Source organism: Morone saxatilis, unplaced genomic scaffold (genome assembly GCF_004916995.1).
Source record: "Morone saxatilis isolate NCDOM2014 unplaced genomic scaffold, NCSU_SB_2.0 Contig19, whole genome shotgun sequence".
Taxonomy (NCBI): domain Eukaryota; kingdom Metazoa; phylum Chordata; class Actinopteri; family Moronidae; genus Morone; species Morone saxatilis.
The window spans coordinates 10,681,590-10,702,562 of NW_023339751.1; the positions used below are offsets into that span (position 1 = coordinate 10,681,590).

Genomic DNA, 20,973 nt, shown 5'->3' on the forward strand with positions numbered 1-20,973 from the left:
TGTGTGTGGTGTGTGTGTGTGTGGTGTGGTGTGGTGTGTGTGTTCCCGTGTGTGTGTACGAGAGAGAGAAAAGACAAGTCAGAGGTCAGTGGCAAATGACGTCTTTTCCTTTCTCACTTCCCTGCCATCATCTCCTTTGTTTTCTCACCTTACCTCTCACTGGGGCGCCTCTTCTTTTCCTTTCGAATCCCCACCCTCTCATTACCCCTGTGATCTATTTTTTCTCTCAGTAAACTCTGCCTGCGGGGGGGCTCCACATGTTTTTGTACCATCTTCTTCCTCTTTGCCTCTTTAGGGGGATGGCGCAGAGACAGAGGTGGAAGGAAACAATGCTGTCTCGTGGTTGTAACATGTTCTGGTTACCTCCGCCATTGTGCCCAGTCACTACAGGGCAGAACCACGCCTAAGAGGTTGCCATGGTGCTGGGGAGCCCCCAACTTACGGCAGCGCGGAGACCAGCCTAACAACACCAGTATCTCCACTTCTACCTGTTTAAAATACTTTAACTGTAATGCTCCATATGTGTATTACAGCCAGGTATTAAAGCAGCTAAAGAATCAAGTGGGCTGGATGCGAAGTTGGTTGGGAAATGAGAATGTGAGCGAATTACACTGATTCTTTAGATGCTGTCTATTTGTCTTGAGGTCGTTGAGGTTGAAATGTAAACTAGAAAAATTGTAGATTTATGAAGCCTTATTGATTATAATACCTACAAGATGCGCGCTAGTATAACTGTAAGTAGCTGGGTGGGATCAACCTTTCTAGGCCATGTCGCTGGGTCCCACTTCTGGCTCTTTTTTCTTGTTTGATCTATACCTTGACCTTGATACTTTTTCGCGCAGGTGGCAAATTCTACTGAGAATGCTGAGTTAGCACAAAATACAACCGTTTCTCTCGGATACTGTAGGTGGCACCAAGAGGTTTAATTTACTGATGGGTTATAAAAAACATTTGCCATAACTATCCGCCTGGCTCCGCTGAATCCGCCTCGTCCGCTCACTTGTCAATTCCAGCATCCATTTTTTTTCGGACATGTTATCACCTTACCAATACAGAATTAATTGTTAGGTTCCAAAAGGCCTTAATAATTTTGGTTTGCTGTAGTTGATTTTGAGAGAAAGCTATTGTAAGTACATGTGTTCACTCAAATGTCTTAGGTTTTATCAGATGGTGAGGGAGGGGAAAAAAAGTGGTTCCATATGGGTGATATATGCCGGATAGAAGGGCCAAATCGGTAAAACTTTGTAGACAATGGTCTAAGTCTTGTCTCAAGATTTGGTCAATCACCAAGGTCTTATAGATCTCTAGAAAAAATCTCTTCCAAAAATCAAAAATCCGCAAAGGTGTGAATTTTTACGCCGTCCTCGGTTTCCTTCAACGGTGGACAACACCCCTTTGACTTTGACCTCTTTTCACTGCGACGAGATGTGCATGGATTGGTTCCATAGGGCCAGTCTCTGTCTATTATTTTTTATGAAGTCATACCTGTGATGTCGCGCAGTTTTAGATCGGCCTGGCCGCTCAGGGGCGCTGACATCGACCAGTGGGGGAGCACCGGCGGTTGTAATAATGGTGATTCAAATTGGATTCAAGGTTGGAAAAGCTGTACAGGCGCATAAGGCCACACCAATCACTACGGCAAACTGGAGGGCTGTTGGCAGTGAGATTAGAGCCCCTTGAGTTGATTATGATTGCTTAAATGCCACTACTGGGCTCTTTTCGTGAGTATTGGGATCATTGTTGGTGTGTGTGTGTGTGTGCGCGCGCGTGTGTGTGTACGAGAGAGTGAGAAAAAGACAAAGCTCAGGGAGGTCAGTGCAAAGTGTACCTCTTTCCATTTCTCATCTTCCCCTGCATCTCTCCTCTCCTTTTCTCACCTTCACCTCTCACTGCCTCTCTTTTCCTTTTCACTCCCCATACCCTCTCCTCCCCCTGTGATCTATTTTTCTCTCATAACACCTCTCCTCGCCCATCCACCACTGTTTTTTTACCATCTCTTCCTCCTCTCCTCTTGTAGGACTGCGCAGAGACAGAGGTGGACAGGAACAAGTGCTGTACCTTGTGTAACATGTTCTTTACCTCCGCCATTGTGGCCCAGTCCCACTACCAGGGCAAAACCCACGCCAAGAGAGTTCGCCTGGTGCTGGGGGAGCCGCCCAACATACCCACAGCCATGACCAGCCCTACAAACACAGGTATCTCACACCTTCTACCTGTATTAAAATACTTTAACTGTAATGCTTCCATAGTGATTACAGCAGGTATAAAGCAGCTAAAGAAATCAAGTGGCTGAGTGCAAGTTGGGTTTTGGAAAATGAAGAGATTAGAGCATTACACTGATTCTTTAGACTAGCTGGTCTATTTGTCTTGAGGTCAGACTTGAAAGTGAAAGCTGTAAAAATCCATCGACCTTTTGACTATAAACTGGTGCTCTGGTGATCAACCCTTTCAGCCCTAGTGGATCAATACCTCTATTGTATACCAATCTCGATGTTTGCACAAAGAACCTGTCCTCACTAAACACCAAGGTAATTAACTTGGTCATAAAACATGCTCTCACCCCTGCTCGCATGCACCCAAGTCATCCAGACATCCACTTTTTTTGCGACATGTATCACTAAATACAGAACTATTTTTAGTTCAAAGCATATATTTTTATCTGAAGTGGATTTGGAAAGCTTTAGTCATGCTTCACTCAAAATGTCTAGTCTGGATATCAGAGGGGGGAAAAAAGTGTCTGCAAATGCTAACATGCCAGAGGCCCAAAAAGTAAAACTTTGAAGGTGAAGCCTTTAATTTATAAAAGGTCTTATGATTAATAAAAAAAAATCTCTTCAACAAATCAAGACATCCGCAAATTGATTTTTGTTCATGCTCATGATTGTTTAAGATGAGCATTTTTTTTTTTTTAACTGTCAGTGCTGGTGAGTCGTCCCCAGGGGAGCTTTACATAATGTGATTCAAATTGGATTCAAAGTGAAAATTCAAAGAGCCATAAACACACAATCACTACAAAATGGAGTGTTATAATCAAGCCCCTGAGTGACTTTTGCTAAACTTTGGCCTACTTTGGAGAAGTGTCACTTCTGTACAGCCGTTGCTGTGGAGTTTCTGTGGTTTTTGTGACAGTGGGACCTGGAGGAAAAGAAACAAGAGAACCAGAGCAAGAAGAGAGGAAGAGTGACCTGGGAGAGATGAAGAAGATTTCAGGAGAGATTAAAGTCAAAAGTAGCCTTCATGATCACTCTGAGATGAGCGCTCCACAGAAGATGCACATCTAAGCTGACAGGCTTGAGCGGACATGGGCAGAGAAGCACACACATGCACACACAGTCTTCAGAAAACACACATAGGCAGGATGACTGATGCATGTAAGGACACATGGACACCTACATGCGGACACACGCTCAAACATACACATGCACACAAACCACACAGTGAGGGGGGAGAAAGCAAAAGCCATGTGTGTTGGAGAAGCCCTTGAGAGGTGGAGAGCAGAGACTGTACCTGCGTTCCCTCCCCCTTTTTTGCTCATCACATCCCCACACACACTCCAAACCACCTCCTCCTCCTCCTCCTGCACACACACTATCACGCACACTCCCTGTTCCCCACTCCATGAAAAACACTTACTTCTGCTCCAGTGTGCAGAGATCACAGTCATGAGGAACGAAAGGGTGGGAAAACAAGGGATGGAGAGGAAAAATACATTCGAGGATCTCTCCCTGTTGCTGCTCAGCACGTGCGGAGCCACAGAGCTGTCAGAGCTTCACTCATGCACGGCCACACACGAACGTTACACCAGAGATTATAGGATGGCCTTGTCTTTGAGATTAGTGGCAGAGAAATGAAATGACAGTAAAAGAGTTACAGGGTTGTGTTTTGTAAGTGAGATGATGGCGTGGCAAAGGCAAACACAAGTGAAGGGAATGTGTGGGTGTGGTTGGTGAGATGAGCAGAGACACAGCCATAGATACAGTAACTATGTGAACAGAGCCCGAAGACACATCAAGGTATGAGCAACCAATCAGCTCGCAGGGCTAGAGTCAAGTCAACACAAGTGCAAACACAAAAAAAAAAAAAAACACACACATAAACTAACACACCTCACGCTCATGGTCACTGGTCAATTCACACATGCTTTTCATTTGTTATCAGTGAGTTGTTGTGAAAGAAGTGATATGACTCATTTTGGCTTAAAAGCCTGTGTGAGTGGGCTTCTGTTCGTGATATAAAATGTTTAAACGTGCGGTATTGTGGCTGTGTAGTCATAGTCGGTATAACTCTAGAGTCATTGACACATTGTAGATGGCGAACCGGCACATTTGGACATGCCATCTGGCATTAGAAGCTTTCTCACACAATTTGGCTGTGGACCTAACACCCCCTCCCTGTGTTCAAATAAACAGTTTGAGCAGAGACGATTTCTTTGCTACACGTACTGTACCTTACGCACACACAAACAGCCTATTCTGGAGCTTCATTCATGCACGCACACGTGCACACACACACAACACACACACAACACACACCACACTAGGCTTACACGTTTCTCAAAGTGTGGATCTAATACATTTAATCTGCTACCCAAAACAAACCACATGCACACACACACACACAACAAACACACACACACGTGCAGCCACTCGCACATACGCAGTCTTCGCTGCGTGAGCCACAACCACGTCCTGTGGACATGTCAGTGCCTGTTGGCTATTAATGGGCAATCACCATGGTAACCAGTGTCATGTCACGAGTAGCAGGTCACCTGGAAGTCTGCCATTTCTCTTTGTTTTTTTCATTCCCTCACAGAGGAGAGAGGAGTAGAGAGGGGGGAAGATTGATGAAAGGGGAAGAAAGATGAGAGAAGAGGATGTAGGTAAAAAGGATAAAGCCAGGAGGTTCAGTACAGTACAGTAGATAGTAGAAAGCCAGTTCGGAGCACTTGCAGACTGGTCCCTGGAGCTTCCCCCTGACCCTCATCAATGTTCCACAGATGTGGCCTACAGCTATCTATTGCTCTTTGCCCTCAGTCTTAATCAGTATGATCGAAATATAGAGCTTTTAAATGTACGTGTGTGCGTGTGTGTATAAACATACTTGAGATTGCACTTGTGTGTGTGTGTGTGTGTGTGTGTATGTTCATCTGAATATGAATGCATGACATTTTTATGTTAATGTAATTTTGTGAAAATATTTTCATTTCATGTCATTTATGTCTTAAAACCTCATTTGCATTTGAATTAATGTTAATATCAAGGATCAAGGAAATAAACTATTAATGTGCTCCCTCGCTTTCTTCTTCCCTCCCATCCTCCTGCTGCAATCCCTCACCCCTCATCTCTGCCTTCTATCTGTTCACTTCTTCCACCAGATTCCTCCCCTTCCACCCCTGTTCCCACAGACCCCACCGCATGCCCACCTCCTCCCCCTGCATTGCCCTGGCCCATGGCGGTGGTCGGAGGAAACGGCGGAAGAGAAGCGGGGAAGTATTGCTGCCTGTGCGGAGCCTGGTTCAACAACCCACTGATGGCCCAGCAGCACTATGAGGGCAAGAAACACCGCCGGAACGCAGCCAGGGCACGCCTCCTGGAGCAGCTAGCGGGCAGTCTGGATGCCACGGAGAGCACAGGTCAGCCTCTTGGCCCCGAGCCCGACACAAGTGACAAGTGAAGGGCAGGATGGGTGTTACGACTTTGTACGAGGAAAGACGATAAGGGGGAGATCACATTCAAGATCTGTGGCAGGGTGGACTTCTGAAATGTTCATATGCCTTTCAATGTGGTGTACATTTCACAGATTTTATACTGAGGTAAGCCACACCGGTTATCACAGATAAAATTAGCAGCATTAGCCAGTTACTGTAAACATCGGCTTATTCACATTCACCATAAATGTGGACACAAACATAGATTTTATATGACCTATCACCTGTCTCCTGCGTCCTTGAATCATATGTGTTTCCATTAAAGCGGTCTACATTGGACCTACCCCCATCAACCGTCCCACTGTTTATATATACAGTAAACAATTAACGTCTCACAGATGGTTGGAATGCCTTCTTATAATTAAATTTAGGTGCAGAATTATAATGTTTTATATATCTGAATGAGCCATCATAATATAAAATATTTTCTGAATTAAAGAGGCACTTAACCACTTTTATGTCCAAGTCTGTCAGTGAAGAAAAGTAACATTATACAGATATCTCGGCTCAGGATTTTATTAGAAAGCCCATTTTACAAACTGGGGTGTTTAGTTTGAAAGGCAAGGGCCAGTGTGTGTGGGTCCAACAAAAAAAAACGTTATCATGTTGCATTATTGTAACTGCAGGAGGCAGCGTTTTTGAAGCTTGACCCAGGCACACTAGAAGCTAAATCTGGATATCCCTGCCTCTGCTGAACTCATCTCAACTCTGACCATTGCTGTTTTAATCAGTTCCAAACTTCATAGAAATAAATAACTAAATCACCAGTACTCTTTGAAAGGTGTTTACTGGGTGAATAATCTTAATGGTCTATGCCAATAAAAGATTTAGCTCATCCATCATCCCAAGAAAATATTTGTCTCTCCTTAATCAACTGTGTATCTCAGTCCAAGTGAAATTTTGACACATCTTATACATCATCTGTTTGCCACAGTCTAACCTTTCCATGTTGGCCTGTTGGGGTCACAGTCTCCTCGTGTTACAGCATAGCTTTCACACTTGTTAGTGCTAGCACTGCACTGTGTAAAACTGTCAAAAAAAGTAACGGGACCTCTGTTGGCGTGTTGCATGTAGCATACTAGGAAATTACACAGTGCAGATTAATAACCACACATTACACACTAATATTTAATCTAATGATGTGATGATAAACGCAGACTGAAGGGTCCACCAGGCTCACATGTAAGCAGACAATTAAACTGAAGTTATTTCTTACTGTTCATTATTTACTGGTAAAACTGAGATCAAATTACAGTTACCATAGCGAGTCCTGGGTATTAATTACTATTCTACGTGTTTCTCTCCCCCTTTATTCCTCCCGTCTCCCACGCAAACACTTCCACGCACAAATGTAGCAGTAAGAGGACACTGATTCACATGCTCATACTCACATCTCTGCCAGGAGGGTATTCTAATGAAATTATTAATAGTATTTGGCACAGAAAGTGTTTTTTCCTTTTCTGGTTCCTATGAGTGATATCGTCCAACATCATCCTACAGCACGCAACCCAGCATTCACACGAGTGCCACACAACTCCTCTACTGCGCACGCACACATACGCACAGGTTTGACACGGTCGCACACACATGCAAATCCTCTGTGAGCCGAAGCCGTGCCATTCGCTTTGTGCTCCAGGTGCCATGACACAAACCATCATCTCAAGAAGCCAATCATATTAAAAGCATGAGTCATGTTGCCGCCTACACTGGCTCAGAGGCTTTAAGAGGTGTCATGTTGGATATCGTCCTGCATCCACACACTGTGACCCAGATCCCACAACCTCAGCTGTTTTTGGGAGATTTTGACTTCAAACCTCAGCATGTAGAACCCTACAGAGCACATTTAAAATTGTGATATATATATATATATATATATATATATATATAAAATACAGATTTTCCTTTATTCAATCCAAGATGTTTGCACTTGGTGAAGAGTGATGCTCTACTGCAAAATCTATTACCCGTTCAAGGGCAATGAACTGGTCCAAGATTTCTGAGTGTGCTTGCTGCTGGCATGATCTATTATATATGCCATCAATCAAGTGTTTGTTCCAGTGCCTTTAAGACTGAAACACTTTGTTCATCACAATACAACAAGTCGTTTGTTCTTCAGACACATTTCCATTGGTGCAAGATTCTCACATCTGATTGGCTTTTATCACCCCTTCAGGTGTGAAGTCACAGGTGTGTCGGGTGTAATCTCAGAGGGAGGGTCGAACGCGAGGCGGCAGCTGAGCAAACAGAGAGAGAGAGGAAGGGGGAGAAATGAGGAATTCAGTCTCAGCCAAGTACAGATTCATCTCTGTCCTTTTGTCTTTCTTTTTCCCTTTGTAGAACTGTTTTCTCTTTACATTCGTTTTTATCTTGTTCCCACCCCTCCCTGCTGCTGTACTCTGTCTTGTGTCCTTGTTTGTTGTTGCTGTGGTTATTTTGTGTGTAAATGTGTGCGTGTGTGTGTGTGTGTGTGTGTACAGCACTAGGGGCTCCGAACTCTCATCATTGTCTCATCTGTCATCCTCATTAGCGCCCCACGAGGCACAGGTGAATTATTTACACACCAACATTTCCTCTCTCTCTAAACCATGACTACAGGCTCTGCCATGCTGTATTGTCTGGTTGTGTCCTATTGATGATACTGACCTTTGCTTGTACTTGCATATTCTCTCTTTAATGCTCCCCCCCACCTCCTGCTCCCCCTTTCACACTCTCAAGACCGAAACATATCACAAAATCCCCATGACATTTATATCGACACCGTTTCTTACTCTTGGATTTTTCTGGTGTAATTGCGCAGACAGGGCACAGGGGAAAATGTCGTTATTTTCAACGGCTAGGTGCCAGACAAAACCCTTGGAGATGGATTATGGAGGTGGACAAGGGAGTTGCAGTGGGGGTGGCTACTGCCGAGGGATGGAGCCCGCCTGACTCAGCTGTGTCTTTACATAAATCACGACAGGGGTAGAAACCCCTCAAGACAATGCCGGCGCACTGTCTCTTCCCTCTGGAGACTCAGTAGAGAATTAGAGGCAGTGAGATAAGCGTCTAGGACTGGAGTGTGTGTCTGCATGTGTGTGTGCACGAGGACCCGAGAGAGGGTGAAGTACCAAAGCAGAGAAAATTGTGTGTAATTGATGACAGTGCCTGGGTTGGGAGACAGAGCTGACCTCCTCTCCCATGAGACAGCACACACTATGACACACTCGCACAAGCAAGCTCACATTCATGCACACATAAACGTGATATACTGTAGGCATTGTAGATCTGCATACGTAATACAAACTGGGTGGGACATTAGCACCAGCCACCATCTAATTCTGAGGCTTCTTTATTTGTTCTTTGGATCAGATGTTTCCTGATTTAAGTAAAACGTCCCTAACTATAGACACATTTTTTTGTATTTAAAGCTACACCAATCACTCAGGAATTGGTGGAAACCAAAAGAGATGCTGAAAGGAGGGTTTGTTAAGTCCCCAAGTGGCAAACATATCACTGCTTTACTGCAATGATGAAATAAGCAGTTTGGAATATTTAGTTGAATAAAAAAGGGTTAAAGTATGTTTTTATTTGCCAAACTAAGGTATTGATATTGATATCAGGTATCAACTCAGGTATCATGTTGGCACTGATGTCAGATATATTAATATAAAATATGAATAAATATAGTGTAAAGAGAAAATTAATCCGTTAAGATCAGACAGAGAACAAACATAAACTAATGAGCTGGAGCATCAACCTGAAAAATTGAAAAGAATCTGGTCATTTCATTTCAAAGCAATAGTTCAGTTCAGTTTGTTTCCTGTGCATGACAATTCTTTTTCTAAAACAGATGGTCTTTCCAATTACTGTCACATTCACTGGAAAACTAATTAGTCTCCCTATAAGTCCTTCAAAGTTTGTTGTTTGGTAAAATTCCACTTGGATTCAATCTGACTCTCACCCATGCTAAACCCCTCTTTGCTATGGTATTTGTGATATATTCCTGAGAGACGTACTGTCAAGCCTATGCTGCAGACAGTTGGTTTGATTGCATCTCAATGGGCTTCTTTTTGGATCCAGTTCCTTTTTAATCTTGCAAAGTGCATGGTAAACTAATGGTGTACCACAACACAAAGTATCTGGGGTAGTAAGAGCTATTATCCTGCCTCCACAGTGAATAAAATTATAGATGAATACCTTACAGTGAGATTCTCAGTTGCAGCCGTCCCATAGGAAGGAAGCGGAGACTAGGAGAAACTCTACCTTGAAATTATCCATATGTAACTTGATGTTCAATGGTGGTTGTAGAGTGTGCTTAAGGCTCATTTCCTCTGTATCTAAAACCATCCTGCTATTTAACAAATAGTCTTCATGCAACATTTGTTAATTTGTACATTTCACAATTGTCAGTGCTGACCACGACCTGAAAACCCTCTGAGCTTCCTAATAAAACATCACCTTCCAAATGAGTCATTAATGTTGCTTAAGCTGAGGTTAAAATAAGATATATCAGACTCAGAAACTTCACGAAGAAGTAAAGTTTCTTTGCAACAAGGCTCGATTTTCTGTGCACAGAATGTAGCTGATTACTTTTTTGACAAGCATTTAGGCATCACCATACCAGGGGTGCCAGCACTGCCCGAAGACTCCACACCCACTGCCTTAGCTCATCTCACCCCCTCTTTTCTCTCTCCCTGGCATATCTTCTTGTGTAATTAACAAGGCTTAGAACACCCTCACAAATACTGCTCATGCTCACCAAAAAAAACCCCACATTCACAACCCTGCGCTGCATGCTGTCACTCGTGTTGCACGCACTCTTTCCCTGCATGTAATTAACATGGATTAGGGCACAGTGTTGGCTTATGCCAGAACTACTTTATTAACCAAAACGCAGTGTCTGTGCATGCGTCCACGTGTGTGAACGTTTATGTGAGTGTGTTCAAAAGCACATTTTCTGGCACAGACAGAAACTGCAGCATATTGTGCACCAGTGCTGCTCGGCCAGGAAGTGGGGAGGTGACATCAATCAGGCTAAAAGCAGGGAAGCTGCCTTTGTGTGTGCGCACATACACACATGCACATAAAACACACTTAATCGTGTATACAAGAAAAGACCTCTTTGTGTAATCCTTGCAGCAGTATAGAATTACGGGGAAGAGAAAGGGAAGCAGAATGAGAGACTTATCATTCCTTTCTTTTCCAAATTATCTCCTTTCCAATTAATAGCCTTTTCATTAAGAGAGAACAGAAGTAATGACATTTTGGCAGAAGAGAATGTACTATCTCTCTTTTTCTCTCTCCTTCACACACACAGAATTAGTTATTAGCTCCTAATAGATGCAAAATATCAACATTTAAGCCAAGACAGTGCTTACTCCAGGCAACTAATTCAGTTGAGGCTTTCTTGTAAATGACTGCTTGTCCTTAATCACCCCTGAAACAGACAGAGCGACTGAGACAACGGGGAGTAGATATGCCACATTATGCAGCTCTAGCCCAGTATAAATGACCTCCCACCACTCCTAACTATATTACAACTTCATCTCCCAACATACTTCACCAATTACCGCCACAGAAGGTCAATAGGTGATGGAATACACAGACAACTCATAAATCTCAAGGACAGTAATGACAGCAGAGAAAAGGGCACAGACACACAAGCAAGCATCACCCGCTTACCACCAAACCCAGAATTACACATTCATTGTCAAAGCGTGAACATAGAAAGAAAAACACACAGTAAAGGAGGGGGAGCATGGACATGCTGGGGGGAAAAGGCTTCAAGCTGTTCATTTTTGGCTGTTTTGTCATACAACCGTGAAGCATCAAGGTTGTTCATCTCTAATCTGAGTAAAGCTCTGCAGTGTGCAAAATGTGAGAAAACAAAAATAGCATTTTATTGCATCTCTTACAGAGAATACGCAGGCAATTATGTCATGTTGCTGATTGCCCGGCTGTCCTCCTCAACACGGAGAGAATTTCCTCTGCCCTCATGAAAGAAAGATTTTAAGATCAGTGGTGCCATGCTGTAGTTACCACATGTGTAAGAGGAAATTTTTTTTAAGAGGTGGATACACACGTTGTGTTTTCTCCTGTGGTCATTAAAACCCCAGCATGCACTTTACAGCACTGCTGCAGTGTGACAACTCATTATCCTTACAGTGTTTCCATGTCCTTCATCTTTTTATGCACAGCTTATTTTTCTCCGGAAATTAACTCTTTTCACTCATTCTGTCTACCTAATCCTCTGCCTGCCCCCCTCCCCCACCCCCACCAACCATTTCTGTCAGTATCTCCATCCTCATCCATCTATTTTTGGGTGTTCATCTCGACCACCTGCAAACCCTCTAATTAGTTCACATCTGTGTCTGAGCCCCACCATCTCAAGCACGCATTCACCAATACAATACAAATGTGAAGGCATGCACAGCCGTACAGAGAACTACACATGTACACAACCTAGCGCACTGTTCTTTTCTTATCCCAAGTGTCCCAATTCTTCTCACCCTGTAGAAGTTCACGTTTGAAAAGGCACCTTCACACACACTCACACACACAGACACCCACACACTAGAAAGAAGAAGGCAGTGATCTAAAAGTGTAACTGGCTTTCTGCTAATGATGAAAGTCTAATCAAATCTTTTTCCAGATGCACTCTAATTAGGAAAATTACCCTGCACTGCAGAGTATAAAAATAAAACAGTTATTTGGTAAGTTCAAATTTTTATTGTTGCTCACATGGGCTTCACTGCTTCTGCTACTGCTGCTGCTGATGATAACAGCTTTTAAGGATTTTTATGAACCATACTATTTTCAAAGTGTCCTGACAGTAACTGTAGCTGTACCTGCGTGGTTGTGTGTTTGTTTCTCACCAGGGCTACGCAGTAGTTACTCCTGCAGTGTCTGCAGTGTGGTCCTCAACTCTATCGAGCAGTACCATGCACACCTCCAGGGCTCCAAGCACCAGAACAAGTGAGTATAACAACGTAGCATTGTGGATGGATGGATGGATGAAAGGATATATCCAAATCCTGAGAAGAGAGACAGTGTTTCCAATTTCAAAACAGACAATCCAGCATCCCCACTTCATGTAACATGTAGCAACACCATAAATATCTTTGAGGAAAGACTGTCCGGAAGCGTATACCCTTATCCCCACTTGTATAATTCATTGAATTGAGACTATAAAGACACACAAAGACATAAGCACTCTAAGTGAGAGATAATGGAGGCAGTGTGATGCAGTCAGGGGGAGGTTATGACGACAGGGTTTTTGCCTGCGAGTGTGGCCATCTCAAAACACGTAGAAACACTTTTGAAGAGAAGCACAATTCTTTTTCCAGTCCTATAGAGGGGATGCATATGGTGTCACGCTACTGTCGATGTCAGCCAATGTGCATTCACATAAAAAAACAAAGCTACAGTGATAAAAATCTGTGCTGCAATCAATTGCACAACCTATACTTTTATATACGAGGGAAAACACAGACAGTTCCACTGGGCAGCACCACTTGCAAATTACACTACATACTGTTTGTATTTAAATGTGTTGAATGTGTAGGGGCTTTCAAATTTTAAATATCTGATGAGTGAAATGGCACAGCTGACAAAATCTCCCAAAAAAATCATTTATAATGCACATATAAGCCATGTAAAGAGATGTGGAGCAGACTGAGGCAGCATAATGGAAACAGGGTTATTTATTATAAAGAATGACAATCACACAATGAGGTTTGGTCATTTTCATTACTGATTTAATAAAATGCAATCACAGCCCATGTGAGGGAAATAATATCAACCAGCAGGAAGAGAGCTTGATATGGAACAGTTACATTTCATGCATCTACCATGAGATGGCTGTAAGCATGGCTCTAGGCGGTATTGTGGTGTGCCTGCGTGTGTGTGTGTGTGTGTGTGCATGTATGTGTCTCTTTGCATTTAAAGCAATGTAAGGGAAATTAAGTGTGTTATGAATGGAGTATTTGTCAGATAAAAGGTTGCTTGAGGATATAACTTTGTTGTTGCGGCTGTTTCTTCTTTCCTCTTTTAGAGAGTTGAGGCACTTCAGCTGAAATGTCTGTATTTATCCACCCTAGAGCATAACTCGTCTGGGCTGCACACACCAAACTTCTGCAAACAAGTTAACTCTTAGACAGAGAGTGGTGGGTGTAGTGAGAAAAACAACGGCAATAACAAGGATGAGAAAGGCAGAGAGGGAAGGAGGATGAGACAAAAACAGAAAAATAAATAATCGGATAGATTTTCTTTTAGCCAAGGGTAAATTCCAAATGCTTATATCCTCTGGTGACTATAAAGAGTAGATTAGACATGGACTATACAGTGTGTGCTATATCTGTTACTTGCTTTTTTACAGTTTAGGTAACTGGAATGTAAGTTCATTGTCTCAAAAATGTATTTCATTTTATTTTTACAACATGTCGTTTGTAGTCGATATCAGGTCAGTCTTTTCCACAAAAAGGCCCGGCGGTCACTTGTGGCAGCCAGATCAAAGAAATGCAGGACGGTGCAGACAGTCCACTTCTCTGAGCGGTTTGACATTGAATATAGGCTGATTGTGCAGTCACATAGAGCAAAATCTTTTCTGCCTCACTTTAAGTGTTTCCTAAAGTATGGAAAATGGTTGAAAATAATACTAAGGACATGGGTTAAAATGTGTATCTTGAAAAACTTAAAATTAACATAAAAATCTTAATATAGTTAAGATGCTCATAAATAAATAACAACATCCTTAATTAAACAACCTATATCTTTATACATTTTATCACTTATCTCCCTTACTGCCCAAACTATGTTTGCTGCTATTCCTGTTGGCCGCACCCCCATTTGTGTAACATCATTAGGAAGCCCAGGATGTCCTCTTCACAGGACATTAGGACTCAAATAGACTGCATGCATAGTGTCATGTCCCCTACAGAGGATAAATAATAATTGTCGGGTCAGGCCGGAATGGACACTAGTTATAATTATCACACTTTCCACTTTTCCTTTCCTGTCTGTACTTGTAGTACTCTACATAAGCTTTTATTATAATAAGACACGCAGTTGTATAGTTTCAGAGTTATTGTATATAAAACAAGAAGAAAATTCAGCCAATTAGGTGATAGGCTGTAGACCTGTACCCAGTGCTAACTTTCCTGAAATTCAGTCAATATCTTGAAGTGAATTGCCAAAGCTAGAGGTGAGGCACAGACGATAATTTGTGGTTAGGCTGAAAACGGCAAAGCCTGAGATATTAAGGGGAGTAAAGGGAGAAGAGCTTTAGTGTGATTTTCTGACCTGTGGAAAAGGTTTGAGAATTATCACGAGTAACAGCATCAATATATTTGGAAAGAGATGTTGTTGAGTGGAAGGAAAATGTTTTATTTTGTTTTGGTATGAGATAAAAAGGTCACAGAATTGATATTTGCAGAAGGCCATTAACTACTACATGCCACTAAGCAAGATACTAACACCTCATACAGCTCTTTGCTCAGTCTAAGTGAGCTTTGAGTCTGCTAAACTCCTAAAAAGTGTGCTTGTTGAGATGTATAATATCTCTGTATAGAGGCTGTAAATCATTGAAAAATGGCGGCTCATAACTCTCTCTTGTCAGTTTTACCGTCATAAAGCGGAAAAGAGGCCAGACACACTAAAAGAGTTGTGTTTATGAGAGAGAAAGAGAGAGTGAGCAAGACTGATAGACACAAGAGAGACTGTATATGCACCACAGACATAGAGAGACAGATGGGAAGAGAGATGCACAGAGACAGAAAGACAAATCATGTTTGAGACAGCAGTGAAATAAATAAAAAAGGACATAGAGATGGCACAAGACAGACAATTGTTAAGGAAGAGAAGAGACATGGAGAAATGTAGAAATACAGGCCGAAACAGGATGGAGACAGAAAGGTGCAAAGACCAGGAGAAAGTAAAAGAAATTTTCAGCAAAAATCTCCTTAAATTGAACTGAAAGGTGGATCCAGAGTGATAAGGAGCAGATTTGGAGTTTACATCGAGGTGAACCCAGTGTGGACAGCTGCAGGGCATTACTGCTTTGGATGAACAGGGTGGACTGACAGGGCATCAACGGACAGAGGGCAGTGACAGACAGAATGAGAGAGAGGTACAAGCCAGATTTACTGAGGTAGTACTGATAGGTCACTGGATAGAAGGGGAGAAAGTACCTCATCCACCTTATCAGACAGGCTTACTGGAAGTGGTCTGAAGTGGAGGAAGTTTGGTAGAGAAGTGTGCAGAGCTGGAGGTCAGTCTTATTTCAGAGCAGTGGAATTTTCTCAGGATTGTTCACAGGGTTGTCAACATAAGGAGAGGATATAATACTGACATTGTGCAGCACAATTAGTGTTTGGTGACGTTTTCATGAGACGTTTGTGTAAGGGATCTCATGATGTCCCCGTGGGTAAAAAGATGGATTATCAAATGTGTTCTCTAAAAAGAGAGATGATTGTGAGACAGTAGTCAAGTAGGAAAATAATCCGCTCAGTGTCTAGAGTTTTTTTAAAAGGAGCAAATTGGTGTAAACTCTTTTACAGAGATTGTATGTTCCTACACATCCTAAAGTAGTTACAGTAAAGCAGTAGTTTATAGTCAACAATAATTAATTTAATTCTAAAATCCATTTTTACCAAGATGTTTGTATTATCGTTTTGTTTGATCTAATTTTCACCAATTTTTAAAAGTATTCTAAATATTTTTTTAAAATATAAACCACAAATAACGATACTTTTATAGTATATTGGGAATGAAACACCAGTTCATGACATTCAGGGTCTGAAACATTTCTGTGGCTAATGGTGCAAGTAGTTTTGTATGTTTATATGTCATTTAACAGCAGAATCATAATTTTGTTTGACCAAATTATATTTGAAAATTCTCTTTTTTTATTCCCCTAAGCAGAGTTATAGTGTGCATAAAGTGTGAAAAGTCCACAAGAGAGCCCTCAAAGCGCGAGCGATTTTACAGTGCGACAGCCCGGAGCCCTTGCAGACTTATTGCAAAAGCGCGGTGAAGTCTTGTGAGAGTGAACACTGGTTCTGGAAATAAGTCTTGCCAGCTCTGTTGCACTGCTGTATTGATCCTCTGGGAAACACAGAACAAGACCGAAGGTTCTACCTCATCGACCTCACTTCCTCAGCCTTCACCCACTCAGGTGAAACACAATACTGCTACATCAGTGTGTGTTAGAAACCGCTTTAGGTCTTTAAGTCTCTCTCACTCACATACACAAACCACTCCTACATTTTAGCCTTCATAACAGAGTAGTATGAGGGCATGATATGATAGCAAATAATGTCCCTGTCACATTGTATTGTGCAGCACATTGTGAAGAAGTGTCACTTCTCTGCTGACATGGGAGTGTAGACATACGCACACACACGACCGCTCTGGCTGCAGCACAAATATGATACTAGACAACCTCTAAGGCATAGCATGTTTAGAAATAGGAGGACATAAGGGACTATGAATGAGGGCTGTGTGCTTGTGTGTCTGTCTGCGCATTAGTGTTGGTTTATTTTTTGCGACACATGGCATGAGTACTAACGTTTTTAACGCAGTCTTCTTCCTTTTAAGAACAAGCTGTCTGATTATGGACAAATGTGTTTTATTTTTCTGTATAGCAATGTGTGTGCATGTGAGTAAATGTAAAAACATGTGTGAGTAAAAAGAGGCTACTCAGATTGTTCCATTAATATCTCTAGGTTGTTTACAGGGTGCACAAGGCTTTGCCAAAGTGGCGCGAGATCTTCCACCCTAACTTCAAGTGAGTGTGCGTGTGTATGTGTATTTTTGTGGGTCATGTGTGTGTGTTCTTTTACACTCAGGATGAGCTTTGGCTTGTGTAAGGAGCTTTCTGGAGGAGACGAAAGCACGGCTGACAGCGGCAGGGGATTAGCTCTCACCGAAGAAACATCCATGAAAACTGTGTATGTGTATCTACGTCTATTTGTGTGTTTATGAGTGTGTAGGTGTGTGTGTGATGTTCGGTATTAGGAATGTGTCATCATAAAACAACAGATTTCTCTATTCTAACAGCTGGATGCATCTATCTGCCAGCTCTCTTTATCTATACTGTGCATCTGCTTCATACACAATCAGCTGCAGGTCATTTGAAACGCTGCAGACTTCACGCAGTCGCTCCAGACTGGCTTCTGTAATTGGACCGGTACAGGCAGATAACAGCAGAGATATAACTAAATAAACTTGGCAGAACATTTTCACAGTTTACAGTATGTTGCAATTAAGTCAATGCACTTAGCTGGCCAGCATACAGGGACATAAGTGGGCAGCAGACAGAACTGAACCAGAAAGATGAACATTAAATTCGCATGTTAGTTCCTGTACTCTTAAAAAAAGTGAAAAATTAAAGATTGAACATACGGCCATCAGCAGACAGGAGCTGAGCCCTACAGCTGTGTAAGAATCTGACAAGTATTGTGATGATAGCAGACTGTTCCCAGCGGTGACGGTATGCCAGCACTCATACAGTAGGTAATAAGGGGTAAACTAGAAGGCCATTTCCAAAACAGAGTGTAGAAGTAGGAGATGGCAAACTTTCTTTAGAGAAGCACAGTTCAGATGTGCTGGTGGATGCAGCAACTACCTCATGAAAAGTTTATTTTTAAGTTTTGTTTTTTCTGCAATATTGCCGTTTTTGTAGTTTTGTTTCCATGGAGGCCATCAACAGTACAATACACCCACAAGTTCATGCGTAATGTCACGTTTGTATTTAATTGTATGTATTTTTTTAATAACCTCTTGTTATTCTACTTACATTACTTGGATATTTGTTGTATACATATGTACATATATTACTTATTTTGCAGTTTTCATGTAAAGATAATAAAAAAAAGATAGGAATCCTTCAAATTTGGTTATTAAAGAGTTGTTACAAGGACATGTGAGTGGCTCAACAAAATCTTTTTAACCTTAAAGTGACTTAGAGTTAGTTTTTTGTTTTTTAAACCCTTACTGGGTCTATAAAACATTTATTTACTGGAAATGCTTTTTGTATATCTGCCAGCATTAATGCCAATAATATCTGCTTATTGGCATGCTGATTTATCAGTCAGGCTCTACTATATAGATCCTTCTCTGTCTGGTTCAACATTGTTCCTATTAACAATACCCAGCAGTCTGAACCAGAAAAAGTGCTGTCACAGAGCTCATTGTCAAAGTACAGAATATCCTCAAGGCTATCGTGGCTTTTATGCAACCTAAAAAGTTTTTGTCTAAGTATACATACATTAAAATAAAAACTGAATAAAACAAGAATGAGCACTAATTAGCCCCTTGGAGTCCACAAGAGCAAACAAAGCAACCAGTAAAGCGCAGTGTACTTGATGGGAACTGTCAGCAGTGTTGAATCTTTTACCAATGACCCTGCGCTGCTTTAACTACCCGTATAATAATATTCATGTTCATATCACTCACCAGGCAATCCTAGTGAGTGATATGAACATGAATAATATTATATGGCCTTTGCTTTCTGGGTGTTTTTTTGTTATACAATTCCGACCTCTGTCCTGCCTTTATGTGCGTTTATGTGCGTAGCGTGTGTTTGTGTATGTGTGTGATGTTGATGCTGATGTTAACGCAGGCCCCAAGGGTATGGTGGTCAGGTCGGGAACAATCCATTTAGCCTACTCACCCTGGTAATTACTCAGCATCAGTATCACAGGGGACACATACACACAAACTACAAACAAACTAATGCACATTCAAGAGGGGAAAGGCACAGAGAGGGAGGGTGGCAACGACTGTGAGAGATTACCGTGCTTAGTGTAAAGGAACTGTGAATGCAAATGGTTGAGCTATCGACCTGCTAATAGGGCCGGCTTGCTGCATGTATGTGTGTGTGTCATGTTCTGTGTGTGTGTGTGCGTATCCTCTCTCTGCTTGAGGCAAGGTGAAAGGTTAATTCAGGACTGACGCTCGTGAGCTATCCTCTGTCACACTTGAACACACACACACACACACACACACACACACAGACAGGCTTTGGCCTTAGGCTCTCCTCATCTCCCCCAAAGGCACCTTCCGTCCAAAACACATCACACCTTCTGTCCAAAAAATCGCACATACACACAGTCTGTGTTTACACACACACACACACACACACACACACACACACACATCCTCAGGCTGCCCTGAGTTTCGCTGTCTGTGATGGTAATAAGGTGGGGGGGTGGGAGGGGTCATGCCTGAATCATGACTCACAGCTCCGCTCCCTTAGCAACTGCCACTGCCGGACCGCGTTTACCTGGAACACACACACACACAGCATGCCAAGGTGACCTTCACATCCTCACAAACACTTCCCTTGGACAGAGGCACATGCACTCTCTCTGCCCTCTCTCTCACACATTCTCATTCTCATATATCTCACATCCCACATGTGGCCATGAGAAAGATTATTGGATTAGTCTATTAACAACCCCCTTCACTTGCAGACCATGACCTGTTTTTTACCCCACCCCCTGCCTCACCTTCTACTTTCCACTTTCTTTGGCTCTGTCACCCTTCCTGCCCTCGTTCTACTATTCCTCACCTTGTATCTCCTTGCTCAGACACTAACTGCATCCAAATACTAATAATATTCATATGTATGAGGATGTATATGCAGTGCTAGTGAACAAATATATGTGAAAAGTACTGTATGTGAAAGGAATCCATTTGAATGCATGAAAAATAGAAAATATTGGGTATGTAGCCGATGCTCTCTGTGTATTTGTACCATGTTGTCCCCATAGAAAAAGCCCAATCAGGTGAAAACTATATGCCAGATACAGTGGGAGGAAATGTATGTTTTTGAACAACTTTAGAGCTAAATCTAAAGCAGCATATTTCTTCTTCTGGCATCATGCAGCCTCCTCTCTGCTTTTTAAGTCCTGAAACTCTTAGTTAATTAATTGATTAGCCGACTGACAGAAAAATCCCTGACATTTGCTGCTTCAAGCTTAAGAATGTGAAGATTTGTTGCATTTCCCATTTTATATCTTTGTAACTCGAATATCTTTGGCTGTTGGTCGATCCAAACAAGGAATTTGAAGACATCCTCCTGGGCGTTTTAGACTATTTTTGACATTTTATAGACTAGAGCAGTTTTCCTAACCTGGGGTCCCAAGACATATCTCTTTCTAACAGATAATGAAGAGAAAACTACAGTTTTTTTATTTTGAGCTTCTCAACCATACCAAGTTTGCTGCTTTTCTCAATTTTATACCATTGTACACTGAATATCATCTGGTTTTGGACTGCGGGTT

At 42.1% G+C, this 20,973-nt stretch overlaps 1 protein-coding gene across 1 annotated transcript in view; it reads left to right on the forward strand.

Moving 5' to 3' along the window:
- Positions 1-20,973, forward strand: part of zgc:171482 (zinc finger protein) — a gene marked incomplete in the record, with an annotated part of 46,543 nt that overhangs the window by 23,445 nt on the left and 2,125 nt on the right. Inside the window, 4 exon segments of the mRNA XM_035663421.1 lie at positions 2,018-2,195; positions 5,375-5,632; positions 12,565-12,661; positions 17,533-17,634. Of these exon segments, the coding sequence (XP_035519314.1) occupies positions 2,018-2,195; positions 5,375-5,632; positions 12,565-12,661; positions 17,533-17,634 (635 nt within the window).